The 19,521-nt window shown below is 35.2% G+C and overlaps 2 protein-coding genes across 3 annotated transcripts; one reads left to right on the top strand and one right to left on the bottom strand.

Annotated features, from left to right (window-relative positions):
- Positions 1-614: 614 nt before the first annotated feature.
- Positions 615-4,039, top strand: LOC145102503 (serine/threonine/tyrosine-protein kinase HT1-like). The gene is made up of 3 exons (XM_079039900.1): positions 615-1,568; positions 2,882-3,337; positions 3,622-4,039. Exons 1-3 carry the CDS (start codon positions 1,188-1,190, stop codon positions 3,862-3,864), a joined length of 1,080 nt encoding a protein of 359 aa, XP_078896026.1. The 5' UTR covers positions 615-1,187; the 3' UTR covers positions 3,865-4,039.
- A 10,499-nt stretch (positions 4,040-14,538) lies between these two features.
- Positions 14,539-17,975, bottom strand: LOC145102504 (protein KINESIN LIGHT CHAIN-RELATED 3-like). Of its 2 annotated transcripts, none has more exons than XM_079039903.1 (3): positions 17,689-17,975; positions 15,297-17,107; positions 14,539-15,204 (listed from the first exon to the last, which is right to left on the bottom strand). In XM_079039903.1, the coding sequence occupies exons 2-3, from the start codon at positions 17,099-17,101 to the stop codon at positions 14,970-14,972; spliced, it is 2,040 nt and encodes a 679-aa protein (XP_078896029.1). In that variant the 5' UTR covers positions 17,102-17,107; positions 17,689-17,975; the 3' UTR covers positions 14,539-14,969. The 2 variants fall into 2 exon arrangements, with proteins under 2 accessions (XP_078896029.1, XP_078896028.1); XM_079039902.1 differs by having other exon boundaries at positions 15,297-17,143.
- Between the last annotated feature and the right edge of the window lie 1,546 nt (positions 17,976-19,521).

Consider the following 19,521-nt stretch of genomic DNA (forward strand, 5'->3'; position numbering starts at 1 on the left):
TGAATTTTTTTAAATCCGTCAAGGGTGATATGGTCAAATTGTATGCTAATAACAACAAAATCAAAAGGTATTCAATGTCAATATTGAAATCAATTCCTTAATTAGAGACATTTCACCTACTAACATGATCATTGATCCACTCTCTTGAATGAATGTACGATTACACCCTTAACACAAACATCACAAGTTTACTTTACTTTATTTTCTTTTTTCATATAAAACATTTAAATCATACTATGAACTTTTAAACTACAGTTACAAGAGGAATATGATGTATTTAAAAAAAATAGGACTGATGAACTACATATGACATTAGTTTATATATTATATTGGTCATTAAACAGGTAACATTCTAAATGAATTGTTTACAACTATTCATGAGCATATATTGTTATTATCTAAATTATTTTCCTGTATCCCTCGTGTTCAAAGTTCAAACAATGAAACTTGTCATATTGAGAGAAGTAGAAAATGTTTAAATTAATATTTTATTTTTTATAATTTTATATATCAATTTCCAATGTGATAGCGAGGGGTATAGTTGGAAAGTAAAAAATGGGGTAAACGTCAGGATCAACGGCAATACCCCTCTTGTCTCCTCTGAAGTGGATCTTCGCACGTTATGATTGTTACAAGGACTGTGAAAGACTCCACACCTCAACTGTATTTCTCCCATTTTTCTAGTGAGAGAATATTCTAGGAAGAGAAAACCCACCACCTCCACCACCACCGCATCCGCCGCCGGCCGACAATCTATCTTCTTTCTTTCAACCTTCTTCTCTCATCTCTAACACACAGACTTCTGGTAAACCCTAACTCACTCTGAACGCAAATCTGTTCAGATTTCATTCTGTGTATGCACATTCACGGTTTTCGATGTAGTTCGTCGTCGTTTCATGTAGATTTCGTAGTTTCAACTATGCGGAAAAAGACGGAGTAGATTTGGTTTGGCTTTGAGATTTTCCTTTTTGCACAGATATCTATGCATATCTAATCCTCTCACTTTTACCTATCTCTGGATCGACAGCGTTTTCACGTCGTCGGACTTTTTCGTTTTTGTTTTTGTATCGAACTCGAATCGCTTTTGGATAATAATTGTTTAATGTAGTTAGTTGAAGCTCCGGTGAGTTGGATTATTTCAACGTATTTTCGTTACTGCGAAGTGTGAGGTAAAAATTGATGAATCTATGAAGAAATTAAACTGGTTTAAGCAAATTTCGAACAATGGGAAGCTGGAGAGGAGGCTTTCTCTCGGTGAGTACAAGAGAGCAGTGTCGTGGTCGAAGTATTTGGTATCTTCTGGAGGTGAGATTAAAGCAAAAGGGGAAGAAGAGGAAGAAGAGGAAGGATTAGAATGGAGTGCTGATATGTCACAACTCTTCATCGGTAATAAATTCGCTACAGGGAGGCACAGTAGGGTTTACAGAGGGGTTTATAAACAGAAAGATGTCGCTATTAAGCTTGTTAGTCAGCCTGAAGAAGATGGCGATTTGGCCTCTATGTTGGAAAGACAGTTCACTTCTGAGGTCGTCTTGCTTTTTCGTCTTCAACATCCCAACATCATCACTGTAAGTCGCAAGTAATAGTCATGAATTAATTGATTCTCATCCTATAAGAAAGAATGAAGAATCCACCATAACTTTTAACTTTAGCACTTAGATTTCTTAGATTCTGTTTTCCCTTCCATGCTTGGTAACTACACCGTACAACAACCATGTGAAGCCTAGTTTGAGATCGATGGCCTGAAACGTTGTTTTCATAACTTGTAGCAATAAATGGAAGCTTTCAATTCGGGTGTAATTGTTGGTGCATGTCTACATTCATAGCCATAACAGGCTAGATTTCCAAGGATCTGCCATGTTGCACCGAAAGTTTTCATTTTCATGGCCACAGCTTTCAAGGCTTCACATGTTAGGTGTTGATTACACCGTACAAGCATGTGGAGTTCCTGAAATGGCAGGATGAAATCTAATTCTGGGTATACATGTATTTTCTGAAAATGTAATAGAAAGCAACATAACTTTTCAAACGGAATATTATCAGGAAAATGGACCACATCACCTTTTTCTCTAGCTTTTTTTTTTATCAAAGATTTTACTTATATAATCTGTTGTTACTTTTAGGATCATGTTGGTGGAGGACTTGAATTAAGAATCTTTTGTCCTGCCGACTTATATATTAAAGCTTATAAAGAAAAAATCTTAGATTATTCAATTGACAACTGGTATTTACTTGGGTGAAAAAAAATAGTAAAAAACTTTTTCTTCTTTGTCATGATTAAGAAATTCAAAGACATTGATTTGGGTTTGTTTAATTATTATCTTAATTTGGCCAACAAAAAGCATAATCATTGTTGTCTTAGTCCTTCAACAACCTCTTAAATTTATTACCATGGGTAAAATTAGGCTGTAAAAAGTGTGAATGAAAGAGACACTGTTGTAAAGTAGTACACTTTAATGGTCCAAAAGTCTTTAGCTATATATTGTACTTCCTTTTGTTTTCCATTCCTTTTTTTTCCTTTTTGTTTTTCTTGTTGCTATTAAGCCATATCTTGTTCTCCACTTGCATCAATATAAAGTTGACATGAAATTTTCTTGTTACCTTTTTGTTTTACTAGATGAAAGGCTAGCTGCTAGCTAATAAAAAAATGACATTTAGTAAAAACTAGCTATAAAATGTAAAATGACATAAATGGCATGTAGAAAAATGAATCAATATTAAAAGGAATTACAATCTTCCTTTTTAGATAACAAGAATATTTAATTATTTGTATCATAACTTAAAATATATAATATAATAAAGTACACATGATGATAATATTAACTATTACATCTCTCCAAGCTAAATTAATAAGAAACATGATTTGTTGTTTTTGATGCAGTTGATTGCAGCTTGTAAGAAGCCTCCTGTATTTTGCATAATCACGGAGTACTTATCAGGTGGTTCACTAAGGGCATATCTCCATCAACAAGAACCATATTCAGTGCCTCCAAATCTAGTTCTAAAGTTAGCCCTTGATATTGCATGTGGTATGCAATACCTTCATTCTCAAGGCATACTCCATAGGGATCTCAAATCTGAAAATCTATTGCTCGATGAAGATATGTCTGTAAAAGTAGCAGATTTTGGCATCTCTTGTTTAGAATCCCAATGTGGGAGTGCAAAAGGGTTCACTGGGACATACCGTTGGATGGCTCCGGAAATGATTAAAGAAAAAAAACACACAAAGAAAATCGATGTTTACAGTTTTGCAATTGTTCTGTGGGAGCTTATAACCGCATTGACACCCTTCGATGACATGACTCCTGAACAGGCTGCATTTGCTGTCTGTCAGAAGGTATTCTCATTTAGGTTGAAATCCTGGTCGGAGAATTTCAACCTAAACCCTTTGATTTTAGGTTGAAATCATGGATGAAAGATTCAACCTAAAAGCTTTCATTTAGTGTTTATGTTGAAATCCTGGATCGTGGATTTCAACCTAAACGCTTTTATTTACGGTTTAGGTTAAAATCGTGGATGGAGGATTTTAACCTAAACCCCTTTGATTTTCATGTACATGTTATTATATACAAATAACATGCGCATTTAATTGATTTGTATGATTCTGTTTTGGTTATGCAGAATGCACGACCTCCGTTGCCCGAGTCATGTCCAAGCGCGTTTGGTGAACTGATTAAGCGATGTTGGTCAGGCAACCCAAAGAAAAGGCCGGGATTTAATGAAATAGTGAGGATTCTTGAAAGATACGCGGCTTGTGTGGAAAAAGATCCTGATTTCTTGACATCATATGAACCTGGTGATGGTAGTTTACTCGGGTGTATAAGTATTACGGGAATTAATCATGGATTATGCCAAAGTGTATGATCTGGTTGTGTTCCCTGTTGTTCAATGATTATGATTATGATTATAAATACAATACTTGGATCTTGGGATTGTTATTGGTATTGGCTTCCCCCCTATTGTAATTTGTGTGGGGATTTAGATAGAATATACATTCTGTTTATATAAGACCAATTTATGACATGTTTATGTTTATGTTTGTCGTGATGAGTGATTGAGTTGCTGAAGTGGTAGCTATTGTTTTATCGGTTGACCTTGTTTGCTTAGGATTCCATAATTGGTTAGAGGCCACGTGAATTAGATGTATTTGTTATAAACAAGAGTTAAGTTCCGTTTGTAAATTAATGCTCATTCGACCTAACAAACAGCACAAGAGCCACGATAGGATTGGGATTTATTACAACATCAATACGGAAAGGTGATTAATGGCAACTGAATAAAATTTGCAAGATAAAAACCCCAATACAAAGAAGATTTGACAACAAAAAGTACCTTTGCAAGATTTTCTATTGATGTAGAAATAAAAACCAAGTGATACAAGTCTTGTCCCAACACAATAACATTATAGATATGAAAATGTTGCAACTAGTCGAGGGATAGAGAAATAGTCAGCTTACCCAATTTGAGAGATTTCGAACATTAGAGATCTTAATTTTACCTCTCGAACTCCTAAAACACAGATTCTCAATAACATTTTAGATTAATCATAGTTGATTTCATTGTATTAGGATATTTGAGTTGGAGGATATTTGAATAGGATGATGGTGGAGAATTGGATTTCTCTTGGATTATGTAAACTTTCCAAATTGAAAGGTTTATCCTATGTCTGGGTTACAAGAAATCCACCTTAGGATAATGCAAAATAACACTTGTGTATTTAGGCACAAAAATACAAATCAAATCGCCAGAAAATTGTTCGTGTAGAAGAAGAAGAGCTGAGAAGCGTATGTGTCATGGCTCATTCAATAAGTAGTATTTATACTAGACAAATTAGGGTTTTCGTCTTCTAAATTAGTTAGGAGAATCAAGAATTTAATGACATAACAAATTGTTACCAAAACTGATAAGATTTAGCGGAACTGCTGACAGGGGCTCTGCCTCTTGGACCCCACTAGGGGCGCTGTCCCTACGACCCTGCAAGGGGGCGCGGTCCTCTTAACCCTCGTATTTCTTTCATACCGGCTTATAATTTGATCTTATATATACATGCACTCTGCATTCTTCATACATATAATATAGAGTAGAAATGGTAAACCCCTTAGCTCATATGTCAGTTCTAAGTTATATAAAATGTCTGATGACACTAAAATCACCAACATTAACTATTGAAAAACTTTTAGCATCTATTGTCGGGTTATGCCAAAACGTATCATATGGTTCTTCCTTTTTGTTGAATGATTATTCTTATGATTACAATACCTGTACTTCGCGATTGTTATTGGCTTCCTCTCTACCCATGTGGGGCTTAAGATAGAATATATTCTGTTTTGTGACCAATTCATTTTATATGCATTATGTTAATGTTTATCATATATTAAAAATGCTTGAATTGGTGAAAATTTATTTTATATTCACTAGATTTGTAACAATCAACAAATATTGATTTTAGATGGTTTCAATATCCGGAAAAAAAAAGAGATGTATATGGTAAGATATACTTTTACACTATAAATACAATATAACAACTATTTAAGAAATTGTTTCATACATTAACTTTATCAAAATCAACAATCAAATTCAAAGATATATTTTTAATCAACCAAAAGTAAAATAGGTGTTACCGTTTGTCATCTCATTTATTGTACGATGACAATTAAAAAGATGTCAATAATAAATATAGTAAGTGTTACCGTTTCCAACCATCACATACAAATATCTTCATATTCACTAGATTTGTAACAAGTATTGATTTATAAAAGTTTTTTTTAAGGAAAAGCTTTTATAAATGTGTAGTCATGACACCTCATTTTATTTTATAAAAAATCAATTTTTTATGAATAATATAAATTTTATAGTTAGAAATCCGGAAGATAACGTGGACTATATATATTATGTGGATGTAACGATGAATATGAACAATGATTTTAGTTATTTAAAGAAAGTGATTTACACGTATTATAAAATTAAAGAATAATATTTTCTAAAGAATACATATTTTATAATAAATGAATTTTATTTTTTAAGAACCACTAATTACATTATTTTTTAAAGAATAATACTATAAACAATAATTACATTCATTCTGAAAAAAAAAAATACGACTAATAATGGCTAAAATTACATTTATTCATCAAGATTAAAATAAGAATGGTTAAAAAAAGAAAATAAAAACATTAAAGTCTAGACAAAACTATACAAATGGTCCCTGTGGTTAGCTCAAAATTGCCACTTTGGTCCAAAAAAGTTTTGACTAGCACAACAGGTCCAAAGTTTTTATTTTGTTGCGAGTTTGGTCCAGTTTTCTATAAACCTTTTCATAATGACTATTTTGCCCTTATATTTTTCTTTTTCAGTTTTTTATTATTTAAATATTTATTTTGATTCAAAGAAATTTTTTTCATTTTCTATTTTATTTTTATAATTTTTTATAACAAAATAAAAAAATAAAAATGAAATATTTCTCACTCTCTCTCTCTCTCTCTCTCTCTCTCTCTCTCTCTCTCTTTTTCTTCCAACACTGTAACGACCCATCTCTGGTATGTTGCTTCCATGGTATTTATTTAGAAGTTTTCAAGAGGGACTCGGCGAGTCTATAGCCCGACTCATCGAGTATGGATGGGATTCCGAGCACGTGTAAGTCGGCGACTCGGCGAGTCCATATTCGGGACTCGGTGAGTCCGCCTGCCAGGAAGAAACCCTAAATCCCTGGGTTTGCTCACTATTTAAGCAATGTTATGTGCCCAAACTCGCCTCCTTCACCCTCAGAGAGCCTGTGAGAAACCCTAAACCATTCCTTGATTGATTAAAGTGTTTTGTGTAAATCCTTGAAGGTTTGAAGAAGAGAAAGAAGAAAGGACCAAAGGGAAGAGGTGTAGAGCAAAGATCCAAGGTCAAAACCAGAGTTCATTGAGGTATTTCTCGGAATCATTCTGTTTTATGCTTAAAAACTCCATTAGAACACTTCTAGGGCTAGTTTAATGTATTTTTCAAGCTTCATAGTTGTATGGATGCCTTAATGGGTCGAGATTTCCCTAGATCTGTTCATTTAGGAGTTGTAGAGCCCTGATCTTTTGCCTTTTTGAAGTTGCTTTGCATGAGAACCCTAGATCTAGCCTTTATTATGCTTTTTGAGCCTTATAATCTTCATGGATGCTTATGGGCACGTAAAGATAGAATCTTTATGTGTTAATCAAGCTAAGGGAGCCCAGATCTATAAGTTTTATTCGCTGGATTCAAGCAGAATCGGGTTTAGAGTAGCTGCATGCATGTGACTCGGCGAGTCGGAAGAACGAATCAGCGAGTCGAGTCGCAAGTCCCCGATTTTTCCCCTTTTGAGTGATGACGAGTGGGGACCAGTGAGTAGTAGAGCGGACTCAGTGATTTGGAGGTCAGACTCAGTGATGGAGGGACTCGACGAGTTGTTCATACAACTCGGCGAGTCCAAGACAATCTTCTTAGCTCAAGAACAACTCGGCGAGTCGGATGCAAATTGCCTGAGTTTTAGAATCGGAAGGGAACTCGTCGAGTTGATGCCATACTCGACGAGTAGCCACGAGTAGGGTTGAGAAGTGAGAATAGAGACTCGGCGAGTTGGCGGCCCAAATCGGCGAGTCAGGTCAACTGTAGGTTGACTTTGACCGGGAGAGTTGACTTTGACCAGGGGTAAAAGAGTCATTTTACCCCAATGCAGTGATTAGTATTTGATTGAGCGTGTTTATGGAATTGTAGCCGGGGAGATACCTGAGCAGCAGCATATAGCTTCCAAGAGCCATACACACAGCAGCCAGTTCACGAGGTGAGTTTCCTTCCAGTAGGAACGGGTCTACGACCACAATGTCGGCCCGTTTAGTTAGCAGTAGTTCCGGACTTCAGTCTGATGCAGTAGTTAGAGTGCTTGATGTCTTTGTGATTCAAGCATGTTTTTGTGTTATGTGTTCCAGACTTCAGTCCGATGCAGTATATGTGTTATGTTAGCAAATACGTGTTTATGTTATGCTATGTTCAGACAGTTCCGGACTTCGGTCCGATGCAGTCAGTTCCGGACTTCGGTCCAATGCAGTTAGTTCCAGACTCCGGTCCGATGCAGGGGACAAGGTCCCAGTCAGTTCTGGACTTCGGTCCGATGCAGCTAGTTCTGGACCTAGTGCCGTATAGGTATACATTGGCAATAGTGGACCTAGTACCCTATAGATGAGCACTAGCAGCTGCGCGACAACCCGTAGATGATTTAGATCTACGGTAAACGTCCTAGCAGCTGCGCCTAATAGAGAGCCTTATGACCATGACCGTAGTGTTTAAAGGTCAATACCGGCAGAAGCGCCTCATAGAAAATGTCCCAATTCTGGCAGTTGCGCCTAAGTGACAATATTAGCAGCTGCGCTTGACCAATGTGTCATTGGCAACAATGGACTTCATGTTGTTTCCTTAGGATGATCCTTAGGAATGAATGAATGAGAAATAGCTGATTTTTATGGTAGATCCTTAAGAATAAAGAAGATAATGGGGATGGGTAATTGGGTTGAGTGTTTGATTGGTTAAACATAATAATTATATTATTGTGGGTTGAAAACCCTATGTACTCAGCAGGTTTCTTAACCTGACCCACTCAGTTTATTTATATCACAGGTGTTGATATGAAGTCACATTACACTGAGAGATTTAAAAGAGATGTAGATCACTAGTGTAAATGAATGTAAGTTCTGTTTATGCTTATGTTTCTGTATTGACGATGACATCCCAAATGTTTTAAAAGTGAATAAAAATATATTTCTTTAGAAATGCTTTGATAACCGATTATCATGTTTTTCTGGGAACAAATCCGCAACCTTTTTTATTAAAAGAGATACTCTGATTATTATAAAGCATAAACAAAATCGGTCTTTTCTGGCCATGAAAATGGGGATGTCACATAAAATTAACCTCTTTACCTAATCCATACTCCCAGATCTGGTATGTCTAATCCATACTCTCGGATCAATAACTATGCCCATTTCATACTCTCGGACTAGGGACAATTGATTATGTCTAATCAATGCTCCAGAATTAATGACAATTAATTATGTCTTCTCCATACTCTCGGGCTAAGGACAAATAACTATGTCTAATACATGCTCTCGGATCAACGACAAGTTTTAAAGTTCTACCCTCCGTGTATATTTCACTTGTACTCATAAGAAGATACTACCCAATATTCCTCTTAATTAATTTGGGTTTACTATGTATCCTAAATCATCATATATTATCAGATATGCTCTTAACACGTATTTCAGGCAATATCAAATATTTCACACACAAACATATATTTAATACTTTAATCAATACTTGTATTAAAATCATGTTCATGAAAGGGACTACTCACTCACTTGTTAAAGTGATGATTCCAAACTCGGACAGCGCTTCGCTTCTAACAATTCTATTCTCCTTCGACAAAACCAAGTATTATTACCGTTAGATTTTAGTCTAATATTTATAGCGACTATTTACGAGCGATATTGTTTTATAAGTGTTAAACAATTCTTTTCAACGACTATGTACAGACAGGGGACAGACATGAAAAACCGGGAGGCAGGACCATATAGCACTTATGAAATTCAACAACCCTATACGGCCCTTCAAACCAGATTCCCCGTACTGTGAGTAGTTAAAGATATTATAATTACACTTTGTATATTATATTTTATAATATGTATTTTTTATAAGTTCATAATAACGATATTGAACTTAAACATAAACTATACTTAAAGTAGAGTAAGCATAACTCACTTACCGGGGGTTTGGCTAGGAACCGGGCTTTGCGGTGGCAGAACTTCCGAGCCGAAAAACATTTCTTCTTGGAGCCTTCTGGCGCTCCGGGACTTGCCTCTTAGCACTTGGGAAGTACTGAGGCTTGGGAGAGGTATAGAGAGAAGTTAGAGAGAGGGAGAGAGAAGGGCTAAGCTGTGAGAAATTATGGTAGCCCTCGCATTTTATTTATAGGGAGCCTGGTCCTCGGTATGCATGACATTCCTCGGAGTGACGATGCGCGTTACAGGTACGTTGTGCGTACAAGGATATGTTACACGTACGCGGGGGGGGGGGGGGGGGGGGGCACCTTTCAACATCTGAAGCGAAGACCTTGGGGAGCAAGCAAAGGTTGAGATTCGGCCACATCACCCTCTTCACATCAGCACCCTCCCGACTTCTGAATTTCGTAACTTTCGCATACGAGCTCCGTTGACGTTCTCTATATCCACATGTAGGTGGTGACCTACTCTACAACTTTAGTTTAGACTCCGTCGGATAATTTTGAATTGTTTTTAAATTTATATTTTAATTGGCCTGGACAGGTAAAGTTCGTTAAAAATTCATAACTTTGTCATCCGACGTCCGTTTTCGTCTGTCCTTTTATCGTCGAGCCCTTATTAACGAGATCTTCGATTCTCTTTTAGATTTTGTCGGCTAAAAATCAATTGATCTAAAATTCGAATTTCGGGCTGTGTACTGCTATGCGAAATCTTAAAAAAATCATAACTTCCTCATACGAAGTCAGATTTAGACGTTCTTTTTATGCATGCTCTCGGTTTAACGTATACTACGACTTTCGTTTAGATTGCTAAGGCTGAAATGTATTTTATTGTAAACTCATTTTTTACGATTTTCGATGTCGTGTCGGTTTTGCCGTAAAACTTCGACGGGTCATAACTTGTTTGTTATAACTCGGATTCCGACGTTCTTTATATATACGAAACCCTTGTGACATATACTATAACTTGGTTAAGATTATTTACTCTAAATATTCTTCTATCAAAAAGTCATTTTTGATGTTTACTGTCTCTAAATTGACTAGTCCGAATCTACGGGCATTACATAAGGTCATCATCAAAATTATATGTTATATTCGCTTCCTTCATTTCTTTCCTGGACCAAGATTTTGGACACTGATTTTTGAAGTCTCTGCTTTCTTTGCAATTCCAACAGGTCATTTGTTTTTGTTCTTGGATTGCCCTATCCTCTTTGACTTTGATCTTCCTTTACCATCGCCCCGTTTGTTGGAACTTTTCACCCTGTCTTTGATGCTCAACAAACTGCAAGAACACTCTTCGACATTGCACCTTTGGATTTCCTTACCAAGGATTAGATATCAGATACTTCAAATGCGAGCTTTGTGATCCCAAACAAATTACTCATAGTCGTGATTGTTTCAGACCAACTCTTTAGGAGCGAAGATAGTAACAAAAGCGCATGGGATTTGTCTTCAAGTTTAGCATCAACATATATCAGCCTTGATATTGTTGTGTTAAGCTTGTTGACGTGATTTGCACCGACTTCCTTTATCTACTTGCTAACCAACGTTCCTTGCTAACGACAATCTGAATACTCCAAAAGTTTATCGATCTAACAAATCCCAATCATATTTCTTTACGGAAAATGTTTTTTTTTCATTCAAAGTTGATTTAAATTCTTTTGGTAGATATAATCTTCAATCTTCATCTTTCAGAATCTAAAGTTGTGACCTACACACTTGTTGATCTTAATCCTCTCATAGTCATCCATAAATTTGTAACCAATTATTAGGATTATAATGAGAGGAACTTTAAGCACTTTAACAATTTCAAATGCAAATCAAACACAATAATGGAGATGCTAAGAATATTAAAAAAAAAAAAGACACAAAGAGATTTAACGTGGTCATGATTTGAGAAATCAAGCTACGTACATACGAAAACTAGAGAGATTTTGTTATTAATAATAATCGGTATATAAGATTTGTGTGTATACTCCATTTACAACGCCTCACACTCAAATTAGGGTTACAATCCATGAGATGCATCTATAGTGTTATTGACCTAAAACTTATGGGTTGTGCCCATGAGCCCATGACAAGCTCTCCCTGGGGAAACTTGTTCTCAAAGTTGATAGGACACATTGAAGCTTATAGATAAGAATTGTTGCTCAATTACTTAAGGAACAAAGCTTAATGATATGTATATATGTATATATGTATGTATACATGTGCGTACGTACGTATGTATATATATATATATATATATATATGTGTGTGTGTGTGTGTACATCTATGTATGCATGCATGTATGTATTGATGTATGTTTGTATACATGTATGTATGTATGTATGTATGCATGCATGCATGTATGTATGTATGTTTGTGTGTATATATATACACATACATACATATACACACAACTATGTGTCGTACGTGTATATGCAAGCCCACACATACGTATATATAATGATGCACATGCATATGTATGTGCGTGTTTGAATGGCCTTATGTGATACGAAAAAAATCGGTTAGGCATAAGGATCAAAACCGCATATTAAAATTGATTTGATTCGATGAACATCAGTTTTAGACATGCAAAATTGGTTTAGGACAAAACCAGATCTAGTGTAAGCAAGTTTATGATCGAAAATAACCGGACATATGTAACGAGACAAAAAAAAATGAGCATAACATTAGTATAGTTGATGGGAAGTTCACATGATTTTCGCTTAATCGTGGGTTGTTATAGCGGTCTAACGATGAGATTTCTTGGATCGTGTCCTTCGTTATTCGTTCTTGTAGCAATTTTGACAGGTACATCAAAAAGCTACCTTAGAAAGTCACTAATGTGTGGCTTGGGTGTTTGCCATATTTTATGTATTTACATAATGTTCCGACATGTTTTGTTTTTCGTTGTGGTATTTGTTCTTTAATGGAAGTACCGCATTTCTTGCATCATGTTTTTCTCATGCCACTTGAGTATGAACTGAAAATTCACTAGTCATAATAGCCGAATTTTCTAGGTTTCGTTTCAAGGAAATGCCTTCAAAATGACATTGGTTCTCGTCTTCTCGATGTCGTTGATTCCCCCCCCCCCCCCCCCCCCCCGCGACAAAAGATTGTTGTAACGCATCAAAATTGGATGTCAGTTTTTGAAATACGTAGAGAAGTGTTGAATGCTCAGTAACATGAATTTTGAAGTATTATAGAGAATATAAGACAATTAGAGACAAAAAATGGATGTATCAGAAGATTTGAGAATCGAATTAAACTATATAAAATTTCAAGATTTAGAAATAGCGATTTTGTGATATTAGAAGGCGTTTTGAATGGTTTGACAAAACCAACATTTATTTATACCAAGTTTTGAAGGGAAAAAAGATCATTTTAGGCACAAAAAATGGTCATAGGTGTGTTCGGCAAAACTAGTTAGTAGTTTGTTGTATGTAGTAGGCAACGAGTAACGGGTAACAAGTAATGGGTAGTGGTTAGCGTGAAGCGGATAGTGTTTTGTTTAACATTATGGACGTGTTTTGAACGGAACATTTGAGAACTTTTAGCTTTTAGCTTTTAACAAAATGCTTCAGTTTAAACAAAAAAGTATCGTTTGGCAATATGAGCATTTCGTTTTTAGTTTAAACAAAATGTTTTTAATCTAAAAGTTACTTCATGTATCATTTAACAAAATATCACTAAACTTTTCATATCAACTTCCAAAATTACCCTTAAAATTATATTTATATATTTATTTTTTTAAACAATTGTCTTTTTATGTAATTTTATATATTTCAAAAGCTTCCAGCTATTTTTGTCAAACACTAATATAACAAATAAAAGCTACAACTTTCAACTATCAGCTACCCACTATCTGTTACTTTTTTGTAAACATGCCCAATGTGAGATAACTTTTAGATTTAAACCGTTTTGATTAAACTAAACGCTAAAAACCTATAGTACCAAACGAGACTATTTTTTTATAAAACGGAGCATTTTATCAAACGCTAGAAATTAGAAGCTTCCAAACGGGTCGTGTCAAACACGTCCGGTACACCCGGGATTATATTAAAGAAAAACCCATAAAAATCAAGTTTCTGATGACTACTTCCAAAACCATTTTTTGTCCAGTATTTCAAACCAATTTCCAAGAATCGTTCCCAATCTGATTTCAACATCTGTTTTCCAAAACCGGCAAGGATCCAATTGGATTGTGTCAAACCCAACCGGTTTTACAAAAACAACATTTCATAAGAACCAAATCGAATTCGGTTCCGGATCCAAAATGAAAAACCAGTTTTTTGCCTACCTCCATCTCATTATATGATTTTACATTAGATAATGATACACTCAATCATCATCATCATCCAACTGTCTACATGACATTCAACAGGACCCATTAATCCATTATCGTATATTCATTTATTTTCCAGTACAACAAACTAAGAAGACCCACACAAAATGGGCCAAAAATACCTACAAGGACATCTACAATAAGTTGTTTGTGACATCAGAAAGAAATGCTCACACAGACAACTAGCATCAGCCTGTACCTTCCCACTCCCACCACCCATATTCAATGATTGTCAAATAGCATAGCCCACCACTAATAACAAATCTTTCTATATATATAATATAGTTCCTCCTATATCATATAAAAAACCCCCCCACTCTTTTGCACAAAAAACAATCTCAACAAGAATCAATAATAACAACAATTATAAGGAAACAAGTCCAAGATTCGGCTGAAAATGAGAAAAAAGAATCAAAACCTTAAAAGATACCAAGAACGAAAATTGTAATAATCCTAATAAGATAATCCATCCCTACAAGGGTCCCAACAGACAGACGTGATTGAGTTAATAAGGAACAGATTCTCAGAAAAACATCTCATGATTGTACAAGATGTACAAGACATCAACACCTTCTTTAAACGTGTAATAATAAATGTACAAACGAATTCAAACCCACTAGCAAAAACTCACATAAAATAACTTAAAAGTACAACACCAATTTCTTGAACCCAATAATGCAACCAAAAAAAATAACTATTTTCATCAAACCTTTCTCAATCTTTTCTTTTTTTCTCTTCGCTTTTTTTTTCAAATATATATATATATATATATATATATATATATATATATATATATATATATATATATATATATATGTGTTTATAAACGTGTATAATACAATCTTGATCACCCATACTTTAACTAGTACCAGTAACAACAGTACCAGTAACAGTATCAGTACCAGTACCAACAACACCTGAGGAATCAAGAAGGTGTTCCAACGATCTGGTTTTTTTAGTTCGAACCTTTCCCGCCTCTTTTAGCAATTCGGCCAGCCTCCTCTTCTCATCATCAACATCTGGATGAGCAGTCCCGAGCTTTTCCTCCCTCATAACAACAATCCTTTCCAAGATTGCAATTGCATCATCCAATCTAATAATTCAAGAACACATCAAAAAAACAAAAAATCAAAAAGGGTTTTTTTTTCTAAAACAATTTCCATGCTTTTAAATCTTATCATATACCTTCCAACCGCATCATAAGTTCCAGCAAGATTGCTATAAACAGCAAGAGTATCAGGGTGATAAGATCCACATTCATGTTCCAATACATTTCTTGCTTCTTCAAAAAGATCCAAAGCTTCATTTATAGCATAAAGTTGCACACAAGTGAGCCCCATTTGGTTAAGTGCAATTCCAAAAAAAGCCGATTTTTTCTCCCCACTAACACGCAGCTTTGAAATCGCGTGTTCAAAAGACGTATAAGACTCATCATATTTCCCCAACACATAATACATCACCCCCATTTGTGCTTCAATCCCTGCAACCGTATTTTGCTGACCTGGCACACCGTTGTATATCTTCAAAGCTTTTTGCAACAGTTTAAGCGCGTGATCAATCTCATTCATGGATTCATATATGGCAGAAACATCGGTAAATCCACACGCGATTTCCTCTTGCGGGATTCCCGGGATCGGTTTTTCGTATATCGAAAGCGCGTTTTCACAATACGATTTTGATTCTTTTAATTTCCCGGTTTTGTTATATAAATCAGCTAAACGAACATAAACGGAAGCAACACTCGGATGATTCTCCCCTTTTGATGATTTTAAAGCAGTGAGTGCTTTCTGATACGCGTGAATCGCTTCATCGAATCTTGATAGAGATAAATACGCATCTCCTATGCTTATATCAATAGAAGAAACTTCATTTTCATGGCCATTTGCCACCATTGCCATGCTGGCTAAAACAAGATGCTCAAGGGCACCTTCATGGTCTCCTTTTGTTTCCATTATAAGTCCCATGAGCTTTCGATCAGCTGCTTCTTCTAAAGATGCGGGTAAACCGTTATTTTTGTGGATTTCAAGGGCCATTTGACATAGCTTTTCAGCTTCATCGAGTTGTAAAGCTTGAACATGAGCTTCAGCAAGATACCTGAAAGTTTCACCGACCCGTGGGTCGGTTTCACCTAAAGTGGATTTTTGGACTTCAAGACCCGATTTGTAACAGTGTAATGAGTTTTCGAGTTGACCTAACATCGCATATGTGTCGCCTAATTGCATGTATCCTGCGAATTTAGCAAGTGCGTGATCTTGACCTAATTCGATTGCTGGAATGTTGATGGAGTTGTTGAGGATGGGAATGGCGTCGTTGTATTGGGATAAGTTACAGTAAATAGCGGCTGTGACATGCAAACACATAACAACGTCTAAACTGGGTTTACCGTTTGAAGATTTTTCAAATAATTTTGCTGCACGAAGAGATAAATCGAGTGCTTTACGAGGGTTTTCACCGGAAGACATTAAATCGCGAGCTTGTTTAAGCAGATATGGACCAAGATCTGAGTTTTTATCAGTAACGACTGATTTTTTAGGGTTTTTATCGGTTTGTTTCTCGAACAGAGGTTTCTTTTGATGGGATTTGGTCTTGGAACTTGTTCCGGAATTAGCTTCAGACTCCATTAGTGATTTCGAGCTTTCTTCCTTCTGTTGTTCTTCTACATTGGAAATCTCTTCATCTTGTTCGATGATTTCCACTTCTTTCCTCTCGCCTCCAACTAAGTGTCTTAACTCTGAATCGATTCTGGATTCTTCACCATCTGATCCGTAGCTGAGACGCGATGCTGAATGATCAGAACTCTGCATCTCACATACATTATCGTAAAGCTGTTCGATAGAAGGCTCAACCACTTCAGTCGCACTATTCCCAGTTCCCACATCAGGAGACTTGCTTAAATCCAAATTATCCTTCGTTTTCGACAAACTCCCATCGTCAGGCATTTCGTCGATCACCTTATCTTCATGAATTTCATCCAAAACTAACCCAGGCATCTTTCACTATGCCACCACAATCAGTGCTGATTCAAATTAATCCTAATAGTAAAAGATAAAAGTAAACATCCACAGTTGTTTCGGACAAAGATTTGACAATCAAATACTAAAAAGTAATTGGCCCTTTGACTAATCATGAACGGTGGAAAAAAGATGCAATTAACCCGAAAGGGGAATAAACTTAAAACGAACAGTAACAGGATAAATTTTGATTCCCCAAAAGTTGTGGATAACAGATCACAAAGACAAGCACCCAATGTTTTTAAAATCGAAGTACGCATAAAAACTTCTAAAGTGGGAACAATAGACCGAGTAAAGTTTAATCTTTACAAAAGTAAATTACAGCTCATTGAAAAGAAAAGAAGCTTCAAGTTGATATTCAGACACACTGTTATATAGGAAATAACCATATAATACAGATCTTATGGATTAACATACACTAAAATTAATCAAGAAACGAAAAACCCAGATGAAACAAAGTCAAATATCTCATTTAGATTGCAACTTTATACACAGTTGACCTGTTTTAACCGATTATATGCAAGAAAAATCATCTACAAACATTAAAATTGGGGAAAAGATCATACCTTAGCGAGAAGCCATAAACATACTTTGTAGAAATTTAAGCTTTTGGGTTCAGATATAGATATGTTGTATATCTGTTATATACAGATTGAGTTGATGGGACAACGGAGAAGAAGATAGATGGGACAGAGTGGGGATTATGAGCAGGGGTCAAGGACAAAATGGGAATGTTTAAATTTTTTCTTATCGGGGTGAAGAAAAATCGACGAATTCTTGAGGTTATTCTTCAAATCCAGAAGGCTTTCTGGCACCTGCAGAGTTGTTCTCTGGTTGTTTGTTTGTTTGCTAGTTGCTAGTTGCTAGATATAGACGCACGCGACAAGGAAAATGACAGATTTGCCCCTGTGGTAGTGGACTCATGTTGGTTCGTGGTTGGGTAAAATGTTAAAAAAAAAATTAGACACCGAGTCACATTCATTTGTAAGATTACTTTGGAATGGTGCAAGCACTTGGTGGACATGCTTCTCCAAAACCAGAAATGGAATCCTAAGCAATCTATGAACTTAAAAAAATTTAAAAAGGTAAATCCCATTTGATCATTTTAATTTTTGTGTTATAAATCATAACTTCAAAATTAATGATTAAACGTTTATTATAATTATAATCAAATTATCAAATAAGAAACTAGTTACTAGCTATCGTTTTTATTAATTGTTAAAAACTTATAAGACTTTTGTTATGAAAACTTATCAAAATAAAATTGTTTATATGTTTAGGTGAATTTTATATATATATATATATATATATATATATATATATATATATATATATATATATATATATATATATATATATATATATATATGGTTAGGTTATTTTGTTTTCACTATCTATTGTGTGCATGTATGATTGATTCTGGACCAATCATTTTAGTTATTTTAAGAAAGTAATTAATGCATATTACATGTTGAAGATATAATAGGTATTAATTACATCTTCAGCATTTAATAAGCATTAATTATTTTCTTAAAATAACTAAAATAATTAGTCCAGAATCAATCATACAGGCACATAATAGATAGTGAAAACATTTGAACCTAACTATATATATATATATATATATATATATATATATATATATATATATATATATATATATGTTCAAATGTTTCCTACAAGTATTGTATGCATCTATGGACCAATAATAATTTAGCAATAATTTAATAATCAAATAAATTAATAAGGGTAAATTAGTAAATTATGACTCTAAAATTATGGTAATTGAGATAAATGGGAGATTTGATTCAAAATCACGAAAATAAATATGTTGACCTAATAATCAAACCTTCAGATTTCTTCCATTCGTTCGTCCTTAGAAACCTTATTCCCAATGATTAACCCTCTGACACGTTCATCATCATCCCTCACAACATATCACCATTTTCTATTCTTCCTCCCTCTTCACCGTCAGACTCCATCATTATTGAAAATGGTCGAAGGGCACCTCATCGTCATCTCGTGTTACGATCACCATCTTCAACGCCTCCTTCCCAATTGTCGACCACCATTGCCACCTAACACCACCGCCAACTACTAAAATTGAAAGGATGGTGTTTGCAGTGACGAGAGATGGTTCTTTCTCTACATCTGTAGTTGAAACAAAGATAACAATCCCAGGTAGATCGGAAAGTCCTTTAGGGTTGTTCTTGGTGGGTTTGAATCTTTGTTTGAGTACATAAAGATCTTTGGATCTGGTAATTGGGCAGAGCTTCAGAAGTTGGTCGAGAAGCCATGATGATTGTTGAGAAGCCATGAGAGAACTGTGGATCTAAACCCACAAATTGTTGAGGTATTTTGATAGATTCAGATTCCCCTGATTTATTCTTGACCTTCAA

The sequence above is a fragment of the Lactuca serriola genome, chromosome 4, assembly GCF_051521515.1.
Source record: "Lactuca serriola cultivar US96UC23 chromosome 4, Lser_US96UC23_V15, whole genome shotgun sequence".
NCBI lineage: Eukaryota > Viridiplantae > Streptophyta > Magnoliopsida > Asterales > Asteraceae > Lactuca > Lactuca serriola.